Source organism: Gobius niger (assembly GCF_951799975.1).
Source record: "Gobius niger genome assembly, chromosome: 17".
Classification (NCBI taxonomy): domain Eukaryota; kingdom Metazoa; phylum Chordata; class Actinopteri; order Gobiiformes; family Gobiidae; genus Gobius; species Gobius niger.
Genome location: NC_136868.1, coordinates 28,732,308 through 28,758,788, shown reverse-complemented (window position 1 = coordinate 28,758,788; position 26,481 = coordinate 28,732,308). Strand labels below are relative to the sequence as shown.

At 42.3% G+C, this 26,481-nt stretch overlaps 2 protein-coding genes across 2 annotated transcripts in view; one reads left to right on the top strand and one right to left on the bottom strand.

The window, feature by feature from the left end:
- Positions 1 to 26,481, bottom strand: part of LOC306977348 (E3 ubiquitin-protein ligase RNF14-like) — a 324,872-nt gene that overhangs the window by 127,740 nt on the left and 170,651 nt on the right. The gene's annotated exons all lie outside the window — the stretch shown is intronic.
- On the top strand, positions 574 to 19,267 carry cp (ceruloplasmin). The gene is made up of 24 exons (XM_079575659.1): positions 574 to 839; positions 2,569 to 2,813; positions 4,261 to 4,473; positions 5,492 to 5,665; positions 5,731 to 5,822; positions 6,685 to 6,847; positions 7,661 to 7,799; positions 8,003 to 8,142; positions 8,508 to 8,648; positions 8,738 to 8,782; positions 9,749 to 9,963; positions 10,402 to 10,552; positions 11,579 to 11,791; positions 12,546 to 12,750; positions 13,330 to 13,469; positions 13,533 to 13,661; positions 13,736 to 13,842; positions 13,923 to 13,978; positions 16,157 to 16,228; positions 16,310 to 16,401; positions 17,004 to 17,143; positions 17,223 to 17,279; positions 18,948 to 19,053; positions 19,129 to 19,267. The coding sequence occupies exons 1-24, from the start codon at positions 679 to 681 to the stop codon at positions 19,152 to 19,154; spliced, it is 3,222 nt and encodes a 1,073-aa protein (XP_079431785.1). The 5' UTR covers positions 574 to 678; the 3' UTR covers positions 19,155 to 19,267.

The following is a 26,481-nucleotide window of genomic DNA, read 5'->3' as shown; positions in this document are numbered from 1 at the left end:
CTTCAGAGGGGAATCTTGGGGGATGATTCGCTGAAGCCAGAACGTTCTTCTGTGGTGATAGGCCTGATGGAGGTGCAGGTTGAGATGAAGCGATGTTTGGACGATTGCCGAGGTGCAGCAGCTGGAGATGAGGTGATGAACTGATTGCTGCAGGTAGGTCTTCCAGGTTGAATTTACGCTTAAGCTTCATTGTGTTTATATTCAAACAAACATCACACCAGATTTACAATGTTATGCACCTGAAGGTCAGACGGCAACTGCATTTGACTGTGGGCGCTCCCCGAGTTGTTTTTGGGGTTATCTTTGGAGGTCGCAAACAGACAAAAGTCTAGAAAATGAATGGAAATATTACGAGTTCTAACACATTTTAGCTTCCCCCATGCCTTTGTTCCGGAACAGTTAAATTTAGTTCCATTTCCAACCTGGGTGTAATATGTGGAGGCCTTATGTAAGTGTGAATCAGATTCTTGCCTGTGATTGGTTAACTCTCCTTTGCTGTCCGGTCAGTGACCCGAGCGTCCTCTTTTTCCTCTTTTGGACCCATATAAAAACCAATGTGGACTTAGGCTTTGGTGGACAGACAGACAGACAGACAGACCGACCACAGGCACCTGTCCTCAAAAGCACCCAGGGGACAGCTCATTCGGACGTTTCATTTGGAGTATTTCGGGGGTGATCATGGCTCTTTGGGGGGTGAGGGGCCTGCTGGTGCTCTCCTGTGTGCTGGCCTGTGCGTCGGCAGTGACCAGGACCTACTTTATCCGAATTGAGGAGGTGACCTGGGATTATGCGCCCAGTGGGATGAACGTTGTCCACAACCGGACACTGCCCGAGGATGAGTGAGTAAAGCTGTTTTGTTTTTGTTTTTTAATTGTTGTTTTGCTCCCACTATACCTCAGCAGATTGCAAATGAATTCAGAAACCGACCTATGGCCTCTTCTTTAGGCGATTTTGGCCCAGTTATAGACCCAGACACGGGAATACATGCAAGGTTCACACAACACAGTTCAGGAATCAAACCGGAGATCTTTTTGCTGTGAGTGATAACAAAGGGCTGTCGAAGTATCATTTGGCTATGCTCTATGGTTTGTAAATCTGAAAATGTCACGATGACACGTGAAACATATTTTCAAATGTCTAATTCTCGTACATTCAAGGTGCATTATGGAACTTTTTGTGTGAATTTTTTTTGTTTTGTTATTAATGTGACCTTATGGCTGTATAGGTGGTTAGCACTTTCCAGAACAGTGGCCTCTATGATACTCAAGGATCAATTGTTTTTAGAGTTTTGTGATCAACTTCTTTTTTTTATTAGTGTGGTGCCATAATTGCATTTACAGTTTCATCCACATACAGACAGAGCACACATGTTTCCCCCCTTTTTCCCTCAATCCCTCTCGACATGGGCATCATTATATCAATTACATCAAGTGATAACATACACACAACAAGTACACTGAAAACAATCCCCAAATCACCATCTGGGACAGTGGTGCAGATGGTAGAGCGGGTTGGTTGTTCGAATCCTGAAGCCTCCTGAAGGTGCACTGTCGTTGTGTCCTTGGGCAGGACACTTCACCCTCCTTGCCTCCAGTGTCTGCGTGCACTGGTGTATGAATGAGAGTGTGAATTGGTGAGTGGCTCCTTGCTGTAAAGCGCTTCGAGTGTCAAATGGAAAAGCGCTGTATAAGTTAACACAAATAAATAAGACCCTGTCCAGGATGTACAACCATGAGTGCATTAATAAAATGTTTTCAATACAAAGTCAAAACGTCAAAAGAGACGACTGCGTAACAAAATATACATAAAGTAGGCGATATGCACAGGACAAGAAACCTTCACAACAGAATACTTACAATTATGTCAAAAAATACACTGACATTTGTATAAACAAATTCAATCCAGTGTTTAATCATTAACCAGTGTACATACTAGATCGGACTAGCAAGAGATATTTTCAGTTTTTGTTCCGTGTATTGGGGCAACTGAGCGATACAGGTGAAACTCGGAAAATTAGAATATCTTTAAAAAGTGCATTCACTTCTGTTATTCAACTTAAACTGTGAATCTAATATATGACAGACTCATTACGTGCTAAGTGAGATTTGTCAAGCCTTTATTTGTTATAATTTTCATTATTATGGCTCAGCTTGTAAAAAACCCACATTTAAAATTAGAATATTTTGAAAATGGACAGTAAGCCATAGTCATCAAAATGATAACAAGCAGTATATCATGTACTAGTTTCACATTTTAAGTTGAATTACAGAAATAAGGCTAAGGCTAAGTAGGGCCTGTGTGTCAGAGATTCCAAATGGTCCAAACAAAACGAGGCTGTTGCTTTAAGTGCTCAGTAGATGGCAGTGTTCTGTGTTCTCTATCGAATCGGATCTATCGATTTTTTTTGTTTACATTGTGCTCTATAAAAAAAGAAACAAACTTTAGAAGCTCATAAGCAGGGAACAGCCACACAAATGGTGAATCCACAAACGTGCAAGGACTTTTTCCCCACTAAATGTATTTTCCACTGATCCATTGAATGTGCTCGGACTGTTTCTTTCCTGACAGAGAAGCGTCCGCGTTCCTGAAGCGCGGCCCGCAGAGGATCGGCTCCATGTACAAGAAGGCGGTGTATAAACAGTACACGGACGCCCTCTACCGGACGGAGATCACCAAACCCGAGTGGCTGGGCTTCCTGGGGCCGCTTATCATGGCCGAGGAGGGGGACACGGTCATGGTGCAGCTCCGCAACGCGGCGTCCCGGCCCTACAGCATCCACGCGCACGGCCTCAACTACAGCAAGGGCAACGAGGGTGAGGCGAAGGCAGGGCTTTGTTGTGGTGTTTTTGTCTCTTTTTTGGTCATGTTTTTGTTGGTTTTTCTTTGCCTTTTTTGTTGTTTTTTGTCATGTTTTCACCACGTTTTTTGTCTTTTGTTTTTGTCTTTCCGGCCCATTTTAGTTGTTTTTTGTCACATTTTTGTTCCATTTTCATCCTCGTTTTCTTCACTATTTTGAGAAAATTGCACATGAACGCCGTCTCGTCACAGACAGTATTTTCCACTGGGAAACTTGGAGATAATTTTGATGTCCGAGTTTCCGAGATGAGATAACCTTTGACCTTTCAACACGACAGAGAACAGCGGCGTTCCTTTTAGCTGATCGTTATGAAGCGGACCCTGTAGATGCATTTAGCAATTTAGCTAGTCAGTTTTAATATTGTCTCTTTTCCACACTTATCGTCTTGTTAAATGAAAAAGCCAAACTTTATATGTTTTTTTCGATCAAAGCAGATACAAAGTAGCGGTAGTTCAGGTGAATATAGGGGCTGGGCAATAGATATCTATTTAATGTGAGGGCTAAAAAAGGTTTCTTTGACGCAAGAAGCCACAATATATTGCGACATCCCTAAAGTTTTTTGCGAACTTAAAAAAATGCATTTATAAATGTGTAAAAGTTGTAGTAAAGTAAAGTTTTAGTTAAACATTTCCTAATTTAGTTCAATTTTAGTCTTGTTGTGTGGTGTTGATGTGGTGTGTTTTTTTCTTGTTTCGACACAATTCGCTGAATAACTATTAAAGCAGTACTAAGTAACTCTTAGCCTCTAGCGCAACTGCTATTTTTTTAACTTATTAATTGTCCATGAGAGTAAATACTACGCTGACAGAAAAGGCAAAGGGACAGAGGAATATTGTACAAACAATTACACAAACGTGGTTGTAAATACTGCGGCGCTAGCCCGTAGTCAGCTTCGCCCGTTAGCCTGTTAGCTTCTTCTTCATGATTCTATTAGTGTGTATTGGTGTCTCTGGTCTGGTGGCAGTCAAGTTGCAATTGTGGTTTTCTGGCCAGAGACACCAGGGGGAGATGAAAGACCCTCCAATCATCCCATTAACACTTACAATTACCCCCAGAGGGATCACGAAACGGATTTATTAAGGTAAACAAGTTCCTTAGTACTGCTTTAATGGACCATATTGTGCTGAAATGTTTTAGTGAAATATTGCAATAATATTGTTAGCACTATATTGCACAGCGGCATCACAAGTTACTTCAATATCGTACACACCCTTTACACACTCAGTTAGAATTGCATGGGTCCATTTGTTTAGCAAACTTTTTAGGCGATGTCGTGAACTCATTCTGTCGGCGATTCGGACACTCCGTTCAATACTTTCTTTTCTCCATCACGTGATAACCTTTGTTGCCTCGAGTACCGAGAGTTGCAAAGCTGACCCTCTTATTCTCTTCGTCCCATACAGGCGCCTTCTACCCAGACGGGACTGACGGAGCGCTGAAGAGGGACGACTCGGTGCCCCCTGGTGGTACGGTGGTGTACGAGTGGACTCTACATGAGACTCACAGTCCCACTAATGATGACCCCAACTGTCTGACCCGGTTCTACCACTCCCACACTATGGCCCCGCGGGACATCGCCTCCGGACTCATCGGACCCATCATCACCTGCAAGAGAGGTTACTGAGGCTTTACTTGTTAATTCAGTCGAGGAAACGTGCTGCTAAGCTGACCCTTTCACTAGCACGCTCTTAAGTTTTCCGGGAGTTTTCCATCTGGCACGGGTTTTCATCGTTGTCAAATGGATTAGGTTGTTTGAGCTGAAGACATTTCATCTCCCATTGAAAAGGCTTCTTGAAACTCAGCATTTTCCACTAGTGATCAAGCTGCTTCACCAAGACCAACTGGATCTTGGTAGCCCACATAGGGTGTAAGCGAAGAGGCATTTTGGAAGAGTGCTAGTGTTTTGATCACGTTTCAGATTGCCCCGGGCTCTTGGAAACCAGCGCCAGAACGGGACCGTCGGTGTATATTCCCTGTCTCTCGGAACACGGACAGTGTGCAACTCGCAGTGGGATAGATAAAGTTTGTAGTTTGTCCTCTGATGCCATGAAAAGGTGTAGCCTAAATGCTAAATTAAGTACATGAGGCTGTGTGTGATGTTAATGTAAAATGGGGGGAGCAAAGGAAAAGCAGCAAGCGCTCATTGTAGACAGCACTGCTTGCAGCGCACCACATTAGTTTGCACGCCCGATACTAGCCTCCTCTGGACCAACGGTGTTCACCAACGATGGTTAGGCTTCAATGTGTGTTAAAGACACAAAAACAGACACAGCTCATACAACGACACCTACTTTTTTAATCCCAGACATCTCGTTTTGTGAAGTTTTCACATCTTACACATACTTTCAAATGTCCGCTCAGTGGTTATCTGACTGAAACGTGCTGTCAACGGCGTAATTTGAAAAACCCAATTAATTTGCTCGGGATCTGATTCATTCTCCATGGGCTTTCTTTTAACGGAAACTTTAGCAGAAGACACACTGATTCAAGAGAAAATCTCCTTTACGTGCTTTATGTTTCATTGTGGGAACACTTGCGTTGTAAAAAAAGTCTAAGGCATTTCTATTGGGCAGGAGTTATGAGTTAGAGAGTTAGAAACTAACTGCACTGACAGGTCTGGACTTTTTCCCGTAGGAACCCTGGACCTTCATGGAGATAAGTCTGCAGACTACCTGTACGCTCTGCTCTTCATGGTGATGGACGAGAACTGCAGCTGGTATCTGGATGAAAACATCAGGACCTACATCACATACCCAGCCAAAGGTCTGAAGGAGGACGAGGGCTTCATCGAGAGCAACAAGATGCACGGTATTCCCATGATGATAGTTTCTCATGACGACTGTGTATTAACTGTCTAACCCTTTGTGTTGCAGCTATCAATGGTTTTGTGTATGGGAACCTTCCTGGACTCAGCATGTGCCAAGGAAACAAGATCTTCTGGCACCTGATGGGGCTGGGCAATGAGGTCTGCATAACCAGACGTATGAAATTGATGGAAGCATGCAAACGTTCAGACAATTCACAATTTGGAATACACTGATTTTCAGGATGATAGTCAATGACACTTAAAGCGATTGTCGTCTGTAGTTTGCAAAGTGATAGAGTGAAATGTGAAAGTAAACAATCAAATTCCTCTCCTCTTTAGCCAGAAAGCCCTTCTTAGCTTGGAAAACAAGGAGAACAAATTACCTGTATACTATATCCTACTATATGACCCCATCTTCCCTACCCCATCTCATTTAAAGTGATAGTCTGTAAGATTAAATGTTTGACAAATGTAATATATTGCGTATAATTGAGCGCCTTATATACAGTTATATTACTGTAAATTGTAAAACAAAATTCCAAAGTCCCTCCCTTTTCTGATTTCAGCAACTAATCAGAATCCCAGGGCTATCACTTTGACCAATGAGACGAGCTTTCCTGTGAACCAGCCTGTCAGGAGGGGAGGGAGAGGGAGCTTGATCATTTATTTTAGAAAATTGGATATCGCTCACCTCATTTTGCAAACTAGGAGTGGCTTTCAAGTCCAATCAGGAGGGGAGGAACATGATTGTTTAGTTTTTGAATTTCACTCTCTCCTCACTTTGCTATCTTACAGACTATCACTTTAAATAACTTTTTTTCGGCTGATAACCATAAATATGTTGTTTCTTTGTGTTAAATAGTGTAATTTGTGCTTTTGTGCCCTAAACCCTTTAAACCATGTGTGTATGCCTGGCTAAACTGCAATTTAAATGTTTTCTGTAAAAGTGGCATCTGACATTATGACCCCACGTAAACATATCTCACTTTAATAATAAGGCTTCCTGTCCGTCACCCTCCAGGTGGACATGCATTCGGTGCACTTCCATGGGCAGGTGCTGACCACGCAGAAGCACCACACAGACACCATCAGCCTGTTCCCAGCCTCCACCGCTGTGGCCGAGATGGAAGCGGACAACGTGGGACACTGGCTGCTCTCCTGCAACGTCAACGACCACCTCATGGGTGCGCCATGCTGCCAACTCATCATTTTCTTCACATTTAGTGAATGATAGAATGAAAAGTAGCACATCGACACTAAAGGTAGTACAGTCATGTAAAATCACCAGGAAAAATGGCCCACAGTTTCTTGATAGTAATATGAATGGCTGATCAATGCAATTACCATTATCCCTACTTAGTTACCATGCTACTTCCTATTACCATGTTATGACTGTACTGCAGAGTAAAAACAGAAGAAGCAGGCAGCAGGGGTACACAAACCCTTTGTTTCTTCATTTCACTAAAATATACTGCTTTCAATCAAAAATACATCACATTTATTATGCTTTTGAGAAGGATTGTCTTGAAAACAGTAAAAGTAAATGTTTTCATGTGGTAGTATAGCTGTAACGCCTTGGTGGAGGTCTGTAGAGGTGTCTTTGTTTCAGTTTGTAGTCTTCAGTGTATCATTCGCAGAGGTGGGAAGAGTAGCCAAAATATTTAGAGTAATGTTATTTTTACTTGAGTACTGTGAGTACTGAGTAACTGTTTGAGTGTAAATGTTTGAATTATGTTTCAGTTGTGACAAATTATATGGGAGGCAAAACATGAAATAATGTATAAAAAGGAAACATTATGAAGAATTAAGTAAGAAAAAGACAATACATATAACAAAGTGTAACTGTTACTGGAAAACAAAGTAGCGCAGGATAAAAATGAATCCAAACATGAGTATTGAAAGTATTTGTCCCAGCATTACGATCTACCCAGTTCAAAGATCATCAATGATCAAATAGCACTCTTATTTCATATGTTATTTCTGTTTATTTGTCGTAGCTGGGATGCAGGCCTTATTCGAGATAAAGAAGTGTTTCCCGAACGTGCACAAGCCCCGCCCCTACGGCGACACCCATCAGTTTTTCATCGCGGCAGAAGAGGAAGTGTGGGACTACGCTCCAAATCCCACTCCCGAGAGGCAAGACCACGGGATTTGTAACGGTTTAATCAATTAATAGATTTCTGAGCAAGATTGTCCATTTATTTGTGCTTATGATCGCTGGTTTGGAAATGAGAAAAGTTTGTATCTATTACCTTTGAGAGTTGATTTCACCCAGAATCGGGCGGAGAAAATACCCAGATGTTGGTTCAATCTATTCTAAATGTCTTCTTCTTGCACAGTGAGGCGGACTTGTACGTGAGCAGAGGCGCACAGAGGATCGGGAGTCAATACAAAAAGGCCCGTTACGTGGAGTACACAGACAACACTTTCCTGACCAAGATGTTACGCAGCCCCGAGGAGATGCACCTGGGAATCCTGGGTAATCTAAAAAAACTTTGATTACTGATGACTCAAAATAGGGAATCTACTTCACCTTTTGTATAAAAAATAATTCCATATGTGTTCATTCATCAATAAATTCCTTCCGTGAGAATCTACAATGTAAGTAGTCTTGAAATAAAAGAAAAAAACAAACTTTTGACCTTTTTACTGTGTGAAAACATAAGTATTTTAACATACAGCAAAACTACGTCTTCACCTGCAGCATCTCGCCTTAAAACAGCACATGGACAATAGCAATTCTCCATATGCAATTAAACGTAATTAAATGAATAGCTAAGAGTTATTAAAAATATCCTGTATGAATTAACCCTAAAGAAAATCCTGTTTGATTGTTTCTCCCAGGCCCTGTGATCCGAGCCCAGGAGAGAGACACGATCCGGGTGGTGTTCAAGAACAAAGCCAGTCGGCCGTACAGCATCCAGCCCCACGGAGTGCAGTACAGCGTGGAGCAGGAAGGCACGCTGTACCACAACGAACTGGAGGGTACCTGTGCACACCACCTGTTATTGTGCCATATGTTGGGCTTTCTGGAGAAGATTTTCATTTAATAGTTACTTGTTTTATGTGTGCAGAGTCCCACACTGAGAAGAAACTGAGGGAGCTGAAGGGGCAAACACGTAAATATTATATTTAATAGTATATCTGAAAGTTCACCAGTGTGGGATAGTTCTCTGCTTCCCTCTCCTTACATGCCCTGCTGCCAATTATTTAATAACAATTTATAGTGATGAAGTCTAGTTTGCAAAGTGAGGAGAGATAGAGTGACATTTGAAAGTAAACAATGAAATCCCTCCCCTCTTTAAAGGGGCCAGATTCAAGTTTACCATTTTATACTCACTACTGCCACCTCAGGTCATACATGTAACTGCAGCTTCTATATTAAGCTCGTGCATGACGTTACTTCCGATCTGAAGTAACACCTTTTTGAGCGACAGTGCAGGATTTTAGAGGCAGTTGTGGGGAACAGGTCTGAGCTCATTCTACACATTAGGCCATGGCTGGAACATGTAGGGGGAGGAAAATACTTAATTTTAACATTTTTAAACTCCATATAACCTTTAACCCTTTAACCAGAAAGCCCTTGCTCTTCCCAGATGTTCAGATCACATACTGGTTTTACTGATAACAATTGTAAAGTTTATTTTGAGCCCCACCCTGCCACACTTAGATGAGGTCAAAGCCTAGTTAGGAATCATTAATGGATGTACAGGCCTTTTGAGATATAACTTTAGATAAGAATTGGCGTCTTAAAGTGTCCTGAGCTGAGTTTCTGCTTTTTGTGGGTCGGAAATGCATCCAGTGACCACTAAACATCATCTTATAATATATGCATGACAAAGAAACCACATCAATTGTTCCAATGCCATTAAAAACAGACAGGCCATACCTCACCATACTTTGATATAGAGCCTGGCTTCACCATTCATTTGTGTAGGGATAGAACGCTCAATTCAAACGGCTCCAGGAGCTGCATTTACACATTTTCCGACCTTCCACTTAGTTAGTATTTGATCAAGGGCCCAATAATCCCCCACCTGTCATGAAAAAGATTTTAAACATTTCCGAATACCTGTTGCTTCCAGGCGTGGTCACACCTCACCCGGCCGCCTCGGTGCGCCCCGGCACGGTGCACACGTACGAGTGGACCGTTCCCATCGGGGCCGGTCCAGTGGAGGGAGAGGCTGACTGTCTGACCTACCTCTATTACTCTGCCGTGGACCCAGTCAAAGACACCAGCACCGGGCTGGTGGGACCCCTGCTCATCTGCCGCCCCGGAACACTCAAGAAAGGACTGCAGGTAACTAACTAATAATAATCACACAAAAGTCTGAGAAACAGCGCCATCTTCTGTCACTTCAAAAGGTGAACCACTAAACTGTTCAGTCGTGTTTATTTGTACTCCGAGTATCCCTTCTATACCTTGAGAATTCTGCCAATTTATATAATTTAGAAGAGTAAAATACTCTCAAATTAAAAGGTTTTACTGAAAAACATAATTAAAATGAACTTTCCCTTTAAATACATTCTGAAATGTTCACTCTGTATGACCTTTTTCTTAAAAAATGAATGAATGAAATGATGCTTCTGCCTGCATAAACCCTGTTATTTCTGTTTGAAAGTTCATGACTGTGTCAGAGTAAAATCCCTTTGTTTGTTCTCTAAAACGATCATAATAAAATAACACATGTAAAATATTGAAATTCTTTGTGCTGATTGTTTGTGTTTTCTGTGGCAGAAAAACTATGACAAAGAGTACCACATCCTGGCCTCCATCTTTGATGAGAACTTGAGCTGGTACTTGGATGAGAACATCAGGACGTACGCCAGAACTCCAAACACAGTCCGGAAGGATGACGAGGGCTTCGTGGAGAGCAACAAGATGCACTGTGCGTATAATAAGGTCACTTCGGTAAAGCTGAACAGATTTAAACTTTAAACTGCCAGTCTGCACTCGCTGTAATTGTGTTAACATAACCCAAATAAAAGCACATGTTCCTTATCCTCGCCCCTTGGTGGGCACGGAGTCTGGTTGGAGGAAAAAGGTTGCTATTGCCCACGGGAGTTTGTCCTGCCCACGTACAACCCACTTAATGCGACAGGTCTGGAGCTGCAAGATCTCACAGGGCGCTCCTACTAAGCGTAAAAGGCTAAACTATAGTGTGTGTTTACAAACACAAGATTGGACCCATAATGTGTCCCATGAGTCAAGTGAGCATGATGAGCAGTCAGAATATACATTTAAATCATAGACTGTAAAAAAAATGGACGTCTTATGCTCACTCCTCCCCGTTTACCATAATGACCACGGCCGTGGGGGAATTCATGGCGGATTTACAGACTCCCCCTCCCCAGCTCTGACGAAGCATGTTCCTAAAAAGGACATAGGGGCGGGATTTTCACCGTAGACTCGGCCCTTGCGTGACGTGTAGCTCGCGCTGCTCCAATGCTAACAGTCCGAGCCTCATTAAGTACGAGATTTCAAAAATTCATATTACGAAAACCAGCCTGGTTTCATATATTGTGACTAACCCAGCGTTATCTCAGGAGGAATATCTAGCCTCGTCTAGGTTTGAAAACATTGAAACCAGGCGTTAAAGTTGTTTTTAATGTGTCTAAACTCCAATGGTTTTCAATGGGGGCCTAGTGGCGATATGGAGGTACTACAGCAATGGCGGAGCAATGGCGGCCCCCACGTTTGTGGTCAAAAAGCAGGGCAGCCAGCGGCCATTGATTTAAATTCATTTTGTAATCTTATAGCTACAGCTGCCCGAGGGGAAACTGACAAAAGCATGGCTGCCATTTTCCAGCTACCACAAGCACTCTGCCACATTCATGCAGTTGAATATGTATTCATACAAAGGGTTTTTAAAAATATATTTTCCTGATAATGTTGGTTCCATGTCCTCCCTCAGCCATCAACGGCTTCGTGTACAGGAACGTCCCGGGCCTCACCATGTGTAAGGGGGACAAGGTCTCGTGGCACCTGTCCGGGCTCGGATCAGAAACGGACATCAACAGCCTGCACTTCGAGGGGAACCGCTTCATATTCCGGCAGAACCGCAGGGACAGCATCAGCGTCTTCCCACACGTGTCTCACACGGTCACTATGGAGCCCGACAGCATGGGTAACCTCACACTGACCAAATAACAGCACACACACAGACACACGGGGGGAGGGACTGTGTGTGGGGACAAGGATGAACGGAGCATCCTTGTCCGGTGGACAGGGAACAGAGGAACGCTTTAGTATATTTCATCACGGGGTCACTTAGTATTAGCTAAAGGTAAAGGCAACACAGAAGGTAGTCTTTAATATTATTTATGTCTCTTGTACTTTAGAGTCATGAACTGACCGTAGTGTTTAGAAAAACTATTTTTGGAAAACACTCTTGACTCATACATGTACACATACATACATACAAACAAACAAAACAAAAACAACTTCACTTTTTACTTTGGACTATTTCTAAAGGTGTAACAGAGAAGAAAGTATCATCTTTCAAATGCAGTGGAGTAAAAGTAGAAAGTTTGTAATGCAAATACTAATCAGGTGAAGTACAGATCCTCGAAAACTCTTCCTAAGTACGGTACTTAAGTAAATTTACTTTGTTACTGACCACTTCCGGATGAAAGCAAAAAGTTAATATAGAAAACCTATCAGCTGTGTTAGCTTTGTGTGTTAATTCAGCCATTACTTTGCAAATATCAGTATACATTTTCTCCTGGTAAATCTTTTTTTTTTTATCTAGTCTTATCTTTTGAGATGTTACACCAGTAGACTAGCAAATAATTATGAACTCTAACTTTTTACGTCTCTTCTGTCATTTTTGTGTTTTACATTGAAATAAATGGACATGGGTGTCATTCTCCATTCCTTAGGCCAGTTTGAGGTTTCGTCTCCCACAGTGAGTAACTATCGCGGGGGCATGAGGGCCAACTACACAGTGCAGAAGTGCAGCGTGTTCCAGAGACAGGGCGAGACCATGCTCCATTCCAAAACCTACTACATCGCAGCAGAGGAGCTGCTGTGGGACTACTCCCCCAACAGGACCTTTGAGGAACAGCTCTTCCTCAACAATGACAAGTACGGACATATATCCACTCGGAATTACCACAGATATCTTAGAGTTTGAATTTACAGAAACAGGTTCATGCAGGTGGCAGCAAGTCAAATTTTATTTTATTTTTTTTAATGACGTTGCCCATATACTACTATATCTTTACTGCCACAAACGCAAAAAGTTCTGTGCTGTTGAATATGTTCTGGACCATCATTTTTCCCTTTCCGATCAACTTTTGCTATAAAAGGTTTATCTTCCGTGAAATAGTGAAGGCATTCAACTATTTCATGCGTTTCATGTAGAAAATAATGACATAACTGTTATTACTGCTTACGTTTGTCCAAAATACAAATATTGTGGTATAAAACACATTCAACTGCAGTTTTGGCTGAAATTATACTCAATTTATTGCTCAGAAGTTGCATGTTGTGTCCAATTTGCTTTTAAATGTCATTCCTCATTTTGATAAAATATTTGCAAATTTAATTTTTGGACATTGCAACGGCATAAAAAAACTGCTGCTTGTAAATATTCAAAGATCTCTTTAAGTACGGCGTAACACAGATCATCTGAAACTGTCCGCGTCCCCTTTGTAAACGCAGTCCAGCATCAGCCTTCCTGGACAAAGATGGCGGCTTCATCGGCTCTCGATACAAGAAAGTGGTCTATCGGCAATACACCAGCGACAAGTTCACCAAACGCGTGGAGCGGCCGCCGGATATGGAGCACCTCGGCATCATGGGTAATTTGAAGAGGCGATGAATGGCGATTGGCGACAAAAAAAACTTCTGTCCTCGTCCTTCAGGTCCCATGATTCACGCCAACGTTGGAGACAAAGTGAAGGTGGTCTTCAAAAACATGGCGTCTCGACTGTATTCCATTCACGCGTACGGGGTGAAGACGGAGAATCCGGAAGTCCACGCCACCGGGCCTGGTACAGTTTTCTCCCTTAACCGCTTAGTTTTAATGCCTTTAAATTATTGTTTCTTTTCCTATTGACTTCTCCAGGTGAGACTCACACCTACTACTGGTACGTGAATAAAAACACAGGCCCCACCGCCGAACAGGAGGAGTGTTCCGTGTCCGGCTACTTCTCCACTGTGGACGTCACGAAGGTGCAGTAACATCTGGAACTAACTCGTCCACTCAACACATACAAGACTGTGTAACGAATGTGGGCGTGTGTCTCTTTAAGGACCTGTACAGTGGCCTGGCGGGTCCATTGGTCATCTGCCGTCGCAGCTGGGCCAGGTCAGAGCAGCCGAATCTTGACCTTTTTTTAATGTGAAAATGTCAATTGAACTGAGCAGAGCAAGGTTTATGAATTTGCCATCCATACGTTTCAATGAAACGTATGGATGGCATTGCCTCTGAGGCAGTGTTGTTTTCGTCAACGAAGACGATAACGATATCTTTTCGTTGACGCCCCTTTTTTAATGACGATAACGTAACGATGACGAGCTAAAATGAGCTCTTTGGGGACTAGAACATGACGAGACGTTTACTTCAATGAGACGAGACGAGACAAAAATGGGAGAAGGTTTTTGGTCAGATCGTTCACAAACAGAGTTTGTGTGTGGAGTGAGAGAATACACGGTAAACGTGACCCGGAGCGGCGCCGTGCTGCTCATGATGCGCCCGGGCAGCGGCGCCTCTTTCTCTCTCTCTCCCCGTGGCGTGCGGTCACTGCTCGCGTACATCCTCCTCGTGACGTCCAGGTCACAGGGACTTTATTGTTTCTCAGAAAGCAGAAAGCACGTTGAGGTCGGCTACGTATGTGCAGACAGCGCTGTTGGTAAAAAAAATCAATTAAAAAAAATCTCGACGCGATGATCAGAGGACGAGGAGAGCGGGCGCTTTTGGGAAAAGCACTGTTCACAGTAGGCCAGTAGGTCGGTCACAGTAAGTGTCATCTGTTTGGTAAAAACTATAGAAAGCCAATAGAAGCTATTATTCATCCCAATTTACAAGACTTATTGAAATTAATTATAACTTCTTATAATGAAACAGACAAAAACATGTCAAAAACCTTTTTAATTTTCGTCTGACTAAACGTGACTAAAACCATCACATTTTGAAATGACTAAAATGTGACTAAAAGACTAAAACTAAAAGGCCTGCCAAATACAACACTGCTCTGAGGGCTCTCTGAATCACTGACATCAATCTCAGACGCCTGTGATAATTAATTTGTCAGGTATTCCCAGTTAAGGAAAAAAAAGAAATTCACCATTGTTAAGGAGACTAACATTTTCAAGCAATATGGGAAAGAAAAAGGATCTCTCTGCTGATGAAAAGCGTGAAATAGTTGAATGCCTTCCACTGGGTATGAAAACTTTCGATAGATAGAAAAAAAGAGCTGCGCTTTCCCGAACAAAATCATCTTCATGCGTGACAACGCACCATGTCCTGCTGTAAAGAATACCTCTGCATCACTGGCTGCTATGGGCATAAAAGGAGAGAAACTCATGATGTGGACCCCCTCCTCCACTGACCTCAACCCTATTGAGAACCTTTAGAGCCTCAACAAGCAAAACTTCTATGAGGGTGGGAGGCAGTTTTCATCCAAACAGCAGCTCTCGGAGGCTATTCTGACATCCTGCAAAGAAATCCAAGCAGAAACTCTCCAAAAACTTTGAAGCTGCTATCAATAAAGGGCTCCTATGTTAGAATGTAACTTGACCTATTAAGATGTTTTTGATTGAAATATCTTTTGATTTCAGTAAATATGACTTAATGCTGCAATTTCAACAAATGACCATTGTCAGTTCTTTACAACCTTTAAAATGTATTGAATGGCTATACTATACTATCATAGTAATCATTTGGAACAGTTCATTTTAAGTTGTTATATTTATTTTTGAAAATAATACTCATCATTGAGAGGTTTTTTCAGTCACATTAAAATGATCCTTTAACAGTTAAAGACTTGAAACTTTTACTGACAGTCATTTGAATTGATATTCTGAGAAATATCATTTGCATAACAAAAGTGAACATATTGTATGTGATGGTATCGATTAAGTTAAGTTTTATCATTAGCTGCACTTCTCCACTGGGGCCGCCATTTCTGCCCTCCTCTTATCTGAACGTGGACCACTCTGATCTTCTCTGAGTTTACAAGCTGACATTCCCAGTTCATGCGACGTTCCAAGGCATTTTTGATACAGAGGTCTAGAAACTCATTAAGAGGAAATAGAGGGAGGGACCTTGAATTTAGCTTTTTTTTGTGTGCAGCTTTCACGACTGGATTAGCATTAGTATTAGCATGCTTTTGTCATGGAAACAACATCATCATGTGACAGAAAGCTCATTCACAGTCAATTGAACAAAACAGCCCCTGGCATGGACCAACGTGTCAGCTCTATTTCTAATGAAACAAATCAAATGGACTTTGCTAACGGACTCTCGCTGGCTGTCGTTGTGCAGGAGTCTGGGGCTGAAGAAGGAGGTGGAGGAGTTCGCGCTGCTCTTCCTTGTGTTCGACGAGAATGAAAGCTGGTACGTCGAATGCTTAAGTTGTGAAGATTTAGCAGAATTGTGTTTTCAATTTTATTCATTGACTCATTTATCTTCTGGCAGGTATTTGGATGAAAACATAAGAACTCAAGTTAGAAACCCGAGACCAAACCTGAAAGCTGAAGAAGCTTTTATTGAGAGCAACAAGATGCACTGTGAGACCACCATTTTACCCATACAATCATGTTCTTTTGATACAACAGTGTGGTTATTATTCACCTTCCCTCAAAACAATATCTTTTTTTTTTTTCAAATTTTCTGGTTCACACTGACTCAGATAGAGCTAAAATGACATGAAAATGAAGTATTTTGAAGTATGAAGTATCTCATCCAATCAGAAAGCAGAATCAGCGCTAGGAGGCTCCAACAAACATTTAAGTTTACTCCATCAACACATCCTCATGCTGCAACACTTTAGCGTTATGTGATAAAATTTTTTTTTTTTTTTTTTTAATTCCTACACCATTCACAGCCAATCGATTTATCAATTAATTGTAAAAATAAACGATAGATTAATTGATTACAAAATAATTGTTAGTTGCAGCCTCAGTTCAGCATTACCCAAACAAAAAGCTTCTTGACTAGAGTTTACAGTCTATAGGCCTCTTTTGAAAGCTAAGACCTCACGTTTTGGTCTGTGTGAGTAAAGCACGTCTTGCACGTGGTGGATGGCAGGTAACTGGTCAATGATGTCTTTGCCCTTATTACGAGAAAATTGTTTTGTTGGGATTCCCGACGTATCCGTTGGGCTTTACAGCGATTAACGGCTACGTGTATGGAAACCTGCCCGGGCTGAACATGGAGGTGGGCGACAAGGTGTACTGGTATCTGCTGGGCATGGGCACAGACGTGGACATCCACACGGCTCACTGGCACGGGCACAGCGTGGAGTACAAGGTTTGTGGGGAATTCATTGTAATGGATGTAAACGCAAACAGTCACATGACCTACATTTGTATTGTATACATTTGTGCAGCTCGGAGGTGGAGCCCATCGCACTGACGTCTATGAACTGTTCCCAGCAACGTTTCAGGTAAAGATGCATCGTTTGTGTGTTGTCATAGAAGTAAGTAATGGTGTGAGAAAATCAATGTATTATTTGATAACAGTCTGACAACCTATTGCAATGATTATTGTCCTGCTGTCTCGATTGATCTGCTGATTTATCAACATGGACGTCGTGAGCATTCCTGTTCAGTAGAACTAGAATTTGGCCTGAGTTTGGCCCTCTCCAAAACCTCCTCCTCTTCCTTCTCCCTAAGCACTGACACTTAAAGTAGAACTATGTAACTCATGCCCCTAGAGGCCATAAGCGCCACTGCAGGTGTCGTAACATGTTGCGTTTTTTTACTCATTAATTGTCCGTGAGAGTAAACACTACACTGACAGAAAAGACAAAGGGACAGAGGGATATTGTACATCCAATTACACAATGGAGATCATTTTCTTGTTCTTCTTCTTCGTGATTCCATTAGTGTGTATTGGTGGCTCCGACCCAGTGCAGGGAAGTTGCAAACAAAGTTTTGGCCAGTTTCTGGCCAGAGACACCAGGGGGAGATGAAAGACCCCCCCAATCATCCCATTAACACTTGTATTACCCCCAGAGGGAATACGGAAAGGGTTTGTTAAGGTAAATAAGTTACTTTGTACTGAAAGTGGCTGATCAGCTCCTTCACATCGAGTCAGTGTCAAAGGAATCCAGGGTGCCACGGAGAGCAGCCCCACATCTTTATGTAGAAGAGTTTTTATTCAAACAATTACATCATCATATACAGTTTTATCAATGAAGAAGAAAGTGTTAATAAGACCAAATGCTTTTATCGGTGGTGGAAAATCCCTCATGACTTTGTAAACTCGAAGGGAAGTTTCTTTGAAGTTAAAATGATCCTCAGTTGATTTAGTGATTTTTGTGACATTAGTTGCTGTACCGTGGTCTGTTCACAGGGGTGCAGGGCCTCCTTCAATCAATATTAAGTGGAAGTGGTTGGTTTCGGATTGATATCGGATTTACATGCCAATAAATCAACGTAGGATTGCTCTGGTTGACATCGTTCGGGGAGAGGACAAACTCTAGGATCAAGCGTGCCTCGTTATAGCCAATCACAGCCAAGTCTCAAAACAAATCGCAAAACCATTGAATATTTGTTTTAAAATATGTTTGTGCGTTTGTAAGTCTGTAGCTGCACCTTGTGTTTTTCAGTGGTCGCTATGTTTTTAATTTGTATCTTTAAAAGTGAGTGTTGTTGCAAATATTATCCATGCCTTCTTACGCCAATACTGGCACGTGATTGGCCCAAACCACCGCTGGTTCAGTTTCAAACACATAAGTGAGAACAGATGGATTCTCGTGTCTTTGTGAACTGACAAATGTTCCAAATAATAGAATGTATTACTATATTCATTCTAAGTGCTGAAGCATGCTCCAGGTTCCTCTCTCAGGTCGTACACTGTGTAGTTTGTATGTTCTTAGCCAGTCAGGAGCTGGGTTGGTTTCCCTCAACCTAAAACATGCACAATAGACTAAAACCCCTTAGCTTGGTTCTCTGTGATTATATGTTTTGTTACGCCATAAAATACAGGGAGTTTGGAACAAGGAGTTTCAAAAGGAGTTACGGCCTTAGTGAAGTCCTGTTAATGAAGTGATTCTACACAGCTTTGCTTAAAGCTGTATTTGAGCTGAGCTTTGACCTGGTGTTTGCAGACGGTGAAGATGCGTCCTCAGTTTGCTGGGACCTGGCTGTTCCACTGCCACGTGGCAGATCACCTCAAAGGTGGGATGGAGGCTCTCTACACGGTCAGGGAGAAGGGTAAGAGTCACAGTGTCAAGTATTATCAAAATAGCATTCAATTGCATTGTTTTATGCCTTTTGTTTCCTTTACAGAGAAGAAGAAAGGAATATTTGGATAAACCACACAAGTAGCATCAGAGAATCCACCCAGAATGAACTAGTTGGAAGATGTTTTATATTTAAACAGATTTGTAATTATTGACCGTTTTGTGATTTTAAATATGAAGATAATAAAACACGTTGTGTCAGTTTGATTATTTTCATTGACCGAAGGGGAACACTAGAGGGCACTCAAACTACACTAAAGGGACATTTCAGTCATGAAATATTAACACTTTCAAACTAAATATTCTTTTGAATTAACAAAATACAAATGGATTACAACATTAAAATTGCAAAGCGTATAAAAGAAAAAAGCCTAAAACACAGTGTGGGGTTTAGTCACGAGGGGCAATAGGTCTGTACAGGTACATTTTAAGAATGGTTTTGAGTTATGGTCTGTGAGGTTCGAGGTTTATGCAGAGTAGCTCAAGGCTCTGTGGCCCATGGTCACAGAGATATGATGGAGCAAGGTTATTGAGGGCTTTGCAAGTGAGCAGAAGGACTTTTAAAGTGGATTCTTTCGGGGGAGGACTGGGTTGATATGCGGTGAAACGGTCTCCTATCCAAGTACCGACCAGGCCCTTCCCTGCTTAACTTCCGAGATCCGACGGGATCGGGCAGAGCAAAGGCGGTATGCCTTCACTCTGCCTGGAGGAGTGGTGTTTTGGTCCAATCAGGAGAGGAGGAGGGCGGGACTTATTGTTTACTTATCTCTCTCCCTCCTCACTTTGCACTTACAGACTATTACTTTAAAACCACTATGGTACAGTCTGAGAACCACTGGTCTAAACTGCCCCTTGGAATAAATAAAGTAAAAAAATAAAATAAAACAGCCTTTGAAGTAAATCTATGGAACAATCCATAGATTTACTTCGAAGGCTGTTTTGTTTCTCATTAACATCGGGATGTGTTGATATCTAATGTATTTATTTTACCTTTTATGTTTTAGTTATTGAGCTTTTAACATAAAAGGCGTTTGTTTTTAACCTTTTTTCCCATAACAATATTTTTTTTACACATAAAACACCTTCTTCCAAATTAAAAAAATAAATAAAAATATACAAAAGTCTGATGATGTTTTATTTTCTGTATTTTATAGTTTGATCAGTAATATACAGTCAGTGTTTCGAAGGGATATCATACATTGTCTATATTTTTTTCTCATTCATCGGCAGTGTCTCGCCACCACAAGATGGCAGTACTGTTCTGAAAATAGATGCCATCTTTTTCATAAGTCAAACTCACTAAATCCCTTTTTTTTAATCACACCTTTATATTTCAAGTATTCCCAGGCAATCCCGGCATTAAAAATGATCATGTTTTAAGAGCAAAACAATAATTATATGGTTTATGAAGCATCGCAGCTGGACAGCTTTTGGAGCAGAGGGGAAGTCTCCAAACCAAACAATAGCCTTCCACTTCTTTTCCCCAACAGTTTATGATTTTGTTTTATGATTATTGTGGAAAACGTGAAATAATGGCTTGGTATCAAAGTGAATTGGCCTCCTGTCAGTCAAAATCCAGCGCAACAATACTTTATAATGGTACTTGATTGAAGTAAGCGCACAGGCTCATTATGCGTATATGACTGATGCTAAATAATCATGTTTGTTTACATGAGTCACCACAATAGACCAATTAAAGCTCATGCATTAACAATATGAATAATACATGTATTAAATTACATTTTTTAGTGATAGCGGAAGGTATAGTTTCTAGTAATGTATTTGTAAAAAATAAATCACTATTTTCATTAAAGTTGCATTATGCAACTTTTTATGTGAAAAAAAAAAAAGTTGATATTTGTGCATCTTTGACCTTGAAGTGACCCAGCAGCTGTATGAGTGTTTAGCGGCGCCTTTGCATTCGGTCACGGTGGTCTCTACAATGCTCCACCATCAATTGTTTTGTAGGTTTTCTGTTGAGAGACTCCGTCAGCAGTGAAAACCTTTCAAACTATTGATCCTGGAGCGTCGCAGTTCCTCCTCTCTCGCCTCTCTCAGGAAAAAATCCTTCTTTTCCGAATAAGGATCAGCAATGTCGTGCACCAATCAATGAGTAGAATGTTTCCTCCAGTCAATTCTTTGCTACTGATGCGATATTTTTAACATGATGCTGGTGATAGTCATAGAGAAATAACGGGACAGGAAGAGCAGCGCTTCCTGAGGATCCACTCAGAAGTCACATGACGCTCGCGTGCATAGCTGGATTTGACTATTTACATTTTCCCTCTTCATTTCATCTTAAAATCATCTTGTGATCCCACAAAAGGCCTTGCGACCCCTCAGAGGGTCCACTTTGGGAACCCTGGCCCATAATGCATTGTGAGACAGAGAGGAAAACGGTCGACAGTGGCATTGATCAGTGACACAGTGTGATACATGCAGTAACTGGGCCGTTATAAAATGGTAAAGGCACAAAAAAGTTAATTGTGCATGTGGCTCCTTTAACATTTGTGCCATTCATAAAAGCAATTAGTCATAAAACTGCACAGAACTGCCTTAAACAGACATTTTAAATCATCACAGTGTTGCTTTGTTGTAGGTCATATACTACATTATTATATTAGAGCCCACCATCTTGCACAGGAAAGGCTCAAGGCTTCAAACGGCCCCGCTCCAGCGAGGATGAGGTCAGCCCGGTGCCCCTCAATGGGACGTCCTGACACTCCTCCTCGCAGCAGTGAAGGATGATGGGAAAAAGGAGCACTCTGAACTGAATTTAGAGCCATCTCTTCAGTTTCGCCGTTGGGAAAGTTCTCCTGTGAGCGCCGGTGTTAGCATTCAAGACCTGTGGAGACGTGCTGAGCCGCTGGACTTTGAAATCAAATCTGTTTTGTGCATAAACAGTGACGAAGTATCAGTCCTCTTTGAAAACCAGGCTGCACACACTTCTTCTCAAACGTCCTAAGTTTCTACCCTTCTATTTGGGATCAAAAACAAATTGCCCTTTTCTATGTTTGCCATGCTATTATACTGTATCGTTTCTTTGTCAAAAATGGTCTTTTACTTAATTCAGGCACTTTTTAATCCGTTCTGAGCAGCTCTATGCCCAAAGTGTGTTAAAGTGTGTTACGAAAGTAAGTGGAGAAAATCACACTTTTGTAAAACCGTTCTTTTAGGCAACATTTCAGAATGTTTTGAAGTATTTGAAAACGAATGAAACAAAAAGGAAATGCAGTTAAACAGTTAAAAATATTGAACAACTTTAACTCTACACAGGCATCCATTTCTCATTGTAGTTTTTACTTAATGACTTTGTGTTCTCAGGCATTTCTCTGGTTTCTCAGACTTTTTGTTGGTAGCTTGTCTTTTTTGAAATGTACCCGGTGTTTCCTGCGTTATCGTCCGGGTATAGTCCATGTGGTCCTCCGGCGCTTCCTCAGACGGATCTGTCTCAGCGAGGCTTTGTTTTGGGTCTGCTCTGGGGCTAGCTGCTGGGCCCTGTATATTTTGGTTCTTCCTGGATTTGTCTCTTTCCCCCTTCGGCGTAGAGTCCAGAGGCTCAGCGTACGGAGTGTTTTGGTTGCCAAATACAAGCCAGTAATGACGGTAATTCTGGTTGATGGTATATGAGTTAAAATATACATTTCTACACCGAAGTTCCAGGATGTCTGTTTTAAAGCCTCAATTATGCTCCATGTCTATAACTGATGACACCTATATTGAGCATTAATTGTAAAAATGATCATTCCTAACACCAGTAATTGAAAATGTTCAAGTATCCCAGAGTGCTCCGAGTGCACGCAGAAGCCATGGCCGCCTCTTCCCTCGCTCTCCTCGGTTAGCCCTAAGGAAATGGGATTTAGGAGAGCTGGACCGTAAAATGTGTCCAGTAACGCCTGCTCTGCCCGGACCCGCGCTGAATCCCAATGATGCGCTAACTGCCCCGTCAAATTCAACTACAGAAACCCGGGCCCCCGACGCTCCACTCCACCCCCCCTCGTCCCCATCCTCAGAAAACCTCTCCAGGACCAGAGCAGTGATATCTGTTTGTCACTCTGAGCTGCCCCAGAATGAGAATGAGGGCGCGCTGACATGCTCCGCTTGCTTGGTCATTCGGGGGAGCACGGCTCACAGACAAAATGTTGTCCTTTTGGATCAGCTGCGAGTGTCTAACAGTGGAGGAAAGACGTGCTGTACGTGTCCGCCGGTGAGGGAAGAGGCAAGGCGGGTTTGTTTGTAGAGTTCGTACACGACACGATTCAAAGTGCCTCACTGCTACGTCAAACTGCAGGAAGGCAGATCAAATCAATTTAGAACTTTTATTTCAATGTTTTTGCCATTTTATTGTAAGCAAGTGTAGTTTGCACTTGGCCCAAACTGTCTAAAACCATGTGTGTACTCATCGTCATGACCACACAGCGATCTGAGGAGCAGATGATTCCCCGATCTCGCCCCGACCACGGACAGCCGAGGAGCTGTTTAGTTGACCTACATTTAAAGCAAGCGGTGCAGAAAAAATACTTTCAGTTGACATATGCACAGCTAGAACTGGATTGGAGCACAGTGAGAGTTGAGGCCTGTCTTGCCTCTTCAGGAGGATTTTATGATTTTATTACTACAGAGACCGGAGAGACCGGAGAGACCGGAGAGCTCTTTTTAGTAGCTCTCGTTACTTAGCTCTTTTAGCTGCAGTACATCCAGAACGCTGCTGCTCAAGTCCTGAGAAGAACCAGGAAATACATCCATATTAGTCCAGTGCTCCGGTCTCTGCACTGTCTTCCTGTCGCTCAGAGAATAGAATTTAAAACAGCTCTGCTTGTCTACAAGTCTTTTCATGGTTTAGCGGCGAAGTACATCTCTGACATGTTACAGCCGTATGAACCACCTCACCTTCAGAGTTTCACTCATCAGAGGAATTTGAGCTGTGACTTTCAAAATCATAAGTTTGACTGATCTTTTAAATGAAAAAAATGTCCCCTGCTGATCACCCACGTCCCCTCACTGTGCTCTTTTTCGGACAGAACTTCACTCCACGGGCACCCGCAAACTATGTGTTAGGGGGTGAGGGAGCGGTTTCGGGAAGGCCCTGCCTGATGTCGGTCGGAACTTTGTCCCTGTCTGACTGGACGACTTTTCCCACGATGAGTAATCGTTCGTCGCAGACAGACAAAATTGTCCAGCGTACACCCAGTTTAAGCGATTATTTTTGGTGCTACCTGCCACACAACACATGTTTTGCTGCAAAGACACCCATAAGAATTGCTCAAACAATTTCACCAATGCTAACATGGCCGACGTCATTGCTAAGGATCAGGATATCTGGATCACCGTCTTCATCAATTCACCGCTATCCCTAAGCCCCTCGCTCCCAATCAAAACAAACCTCTGCTTCTGTGGATGTGGAGTTCTGCTGGAACATCTGCGCTACGATCAAAGTGGGCTGTTGCTTTGTCGCTGTGACGTCCACCAGTGGCTGACTTTTCTCTGAGAGACATTTGCTGCGTAATTGTCCTTACCTTTTCCTGAAGCGTAACAGTAACAGTTCTAGCACCTTCAACCATCTCACTTCACCTACTGTTATGCAATTGGACTGTATTTCCTAGCCCACATTTTACAGTTAAGTGGATTTACTGTTTATTTTAGCACTTAATCCGTACACATATAATCACTATTCAGCCTTTATCTTGACGCATTACATAAACCACTTTCCCCTCTGCCGTCGCGCTGCACGGTTAGCGCTCTCTCCCTGGCTCCTCGCTGCTTTCTGCTCTTTTATACCGCTGATCGACCATGACATACGCACGGTGAAAGCAGATGGTTGTTTTTTTTGCTATCTCTCCCACACCAGGCTCCGGGTAGATCCACCGTAAGCTCAATTAATGGCCTGATAAGTGCAGAGGCTTTAAAGAGGAGCGCGGCGCCGAGACAGGCTAGCATCTAGAGTGTGTTAGCTAAACGTGTTAGCGGCTAATTCGTTGTGAAGGGGATTTCGGCACGCACATGCTGTCCCACACGTTTTTTTTTCTGTCTTTGTCTCGTTCTATAAAGGTACTTAGTCTTACATTGTCTGCATGTGTCTATGGAAAGGAAGAGAAGAGGATTGAAGAGGTTTTAAAGCGGGATTACAAAATATTTTAGGGTCCGTTTGTCTGCCAATATGAGGCTTGAGATGTACCACAAAAAAACAACAAATGTTGGCAGTTCCGGGTTTGATTTTGAGAAACTTTATGTGGCATGTATTTCATTGTATAATGTGTATTTTGGATGGAATGGACTAATTATAGCCTCCTTCCTCCCCAGTGGTGTAGCAAGGGTGCCAAGGGGCCCCAAGCAAGAATGTCGGTAGGGGGCCCTGTGGCGGCCGCCCTGTATACGGCCCACTGGGAGAGAGGACAGTTGGGCAGGAGCTGCTCACCTGACAACTCCCATTAAACAGTTCTCTGCATAAGTTTCCCTCAGAACAGGAGGCTACGGTTCTTTGGGTTATGATGAGTGTTACAATAAACTTCACTACTCGACAGCAGAGGTGGGAGACTCGAGTCACATGACTTGACTCGAGTCAGACACGAGTCGCAATTTTCGGGACTTGAGACTTACTTGACCAAAGCTCCAAAAAGACTAGACTTAACTTGGACTTGAGGCCAGTGACTCTCAATGACTTGCTGTGACTTTATAGTTTTTATTTATTTGAGTGAAACTGTCAGAAGATCTGGATTCATTTCGTAAAAGCAGCGCATCTATGTTTACATTATGGTAATTATTAGCCACATGCCTGCTCAGTTTCCCGACGGACCATCTAATCAATAGGCAACAGCGCGAAAAGGCAGGAGGAAATACCACGTGTTTCTTTGGATGCATTCAAAGTTTTCTAAAGACAGTGAAGAGGAGGAGATTTACGGACAGGAAAACGTTTGAAACAATGGACTGGACCTACAGCGCAGACGGAGCCTCCAGAACCACGATGAGTAAGAGCTGACAGGAATCTTGGGGCTTTTCGATGTTTTAAGGCGTTCACACAAAGTTTACAGCATTTAGTGGCTAGTTTACGCATCCGCACACAGCCCAGTGACAGCGGGACTGAAGGCTACATTTTGAGCAGGGGCGAATCCGAGTATACAGGGGCTGGGGCAGTACAGGGGAACCACTGACAGAAAAACTGCCAGAGACTTAACAAAAATAAAACATTATTTTATATTTATATTTCATAGTACAAGGAAAAGCAGCTCATGTTTAAAAGACTTTTTTTTAAGTTCCTTAAAATGCTGTCCCAGTAATTTTGTACATAGACCGGAGCATTTAAAATATATATAGTGTGAATTTTTTGGTGATTAAATATTAATTAGACTTTAAATCCAAAACCATGAGATTTTAAAAAGCTTGATTTTAGCCTAAATTTTCT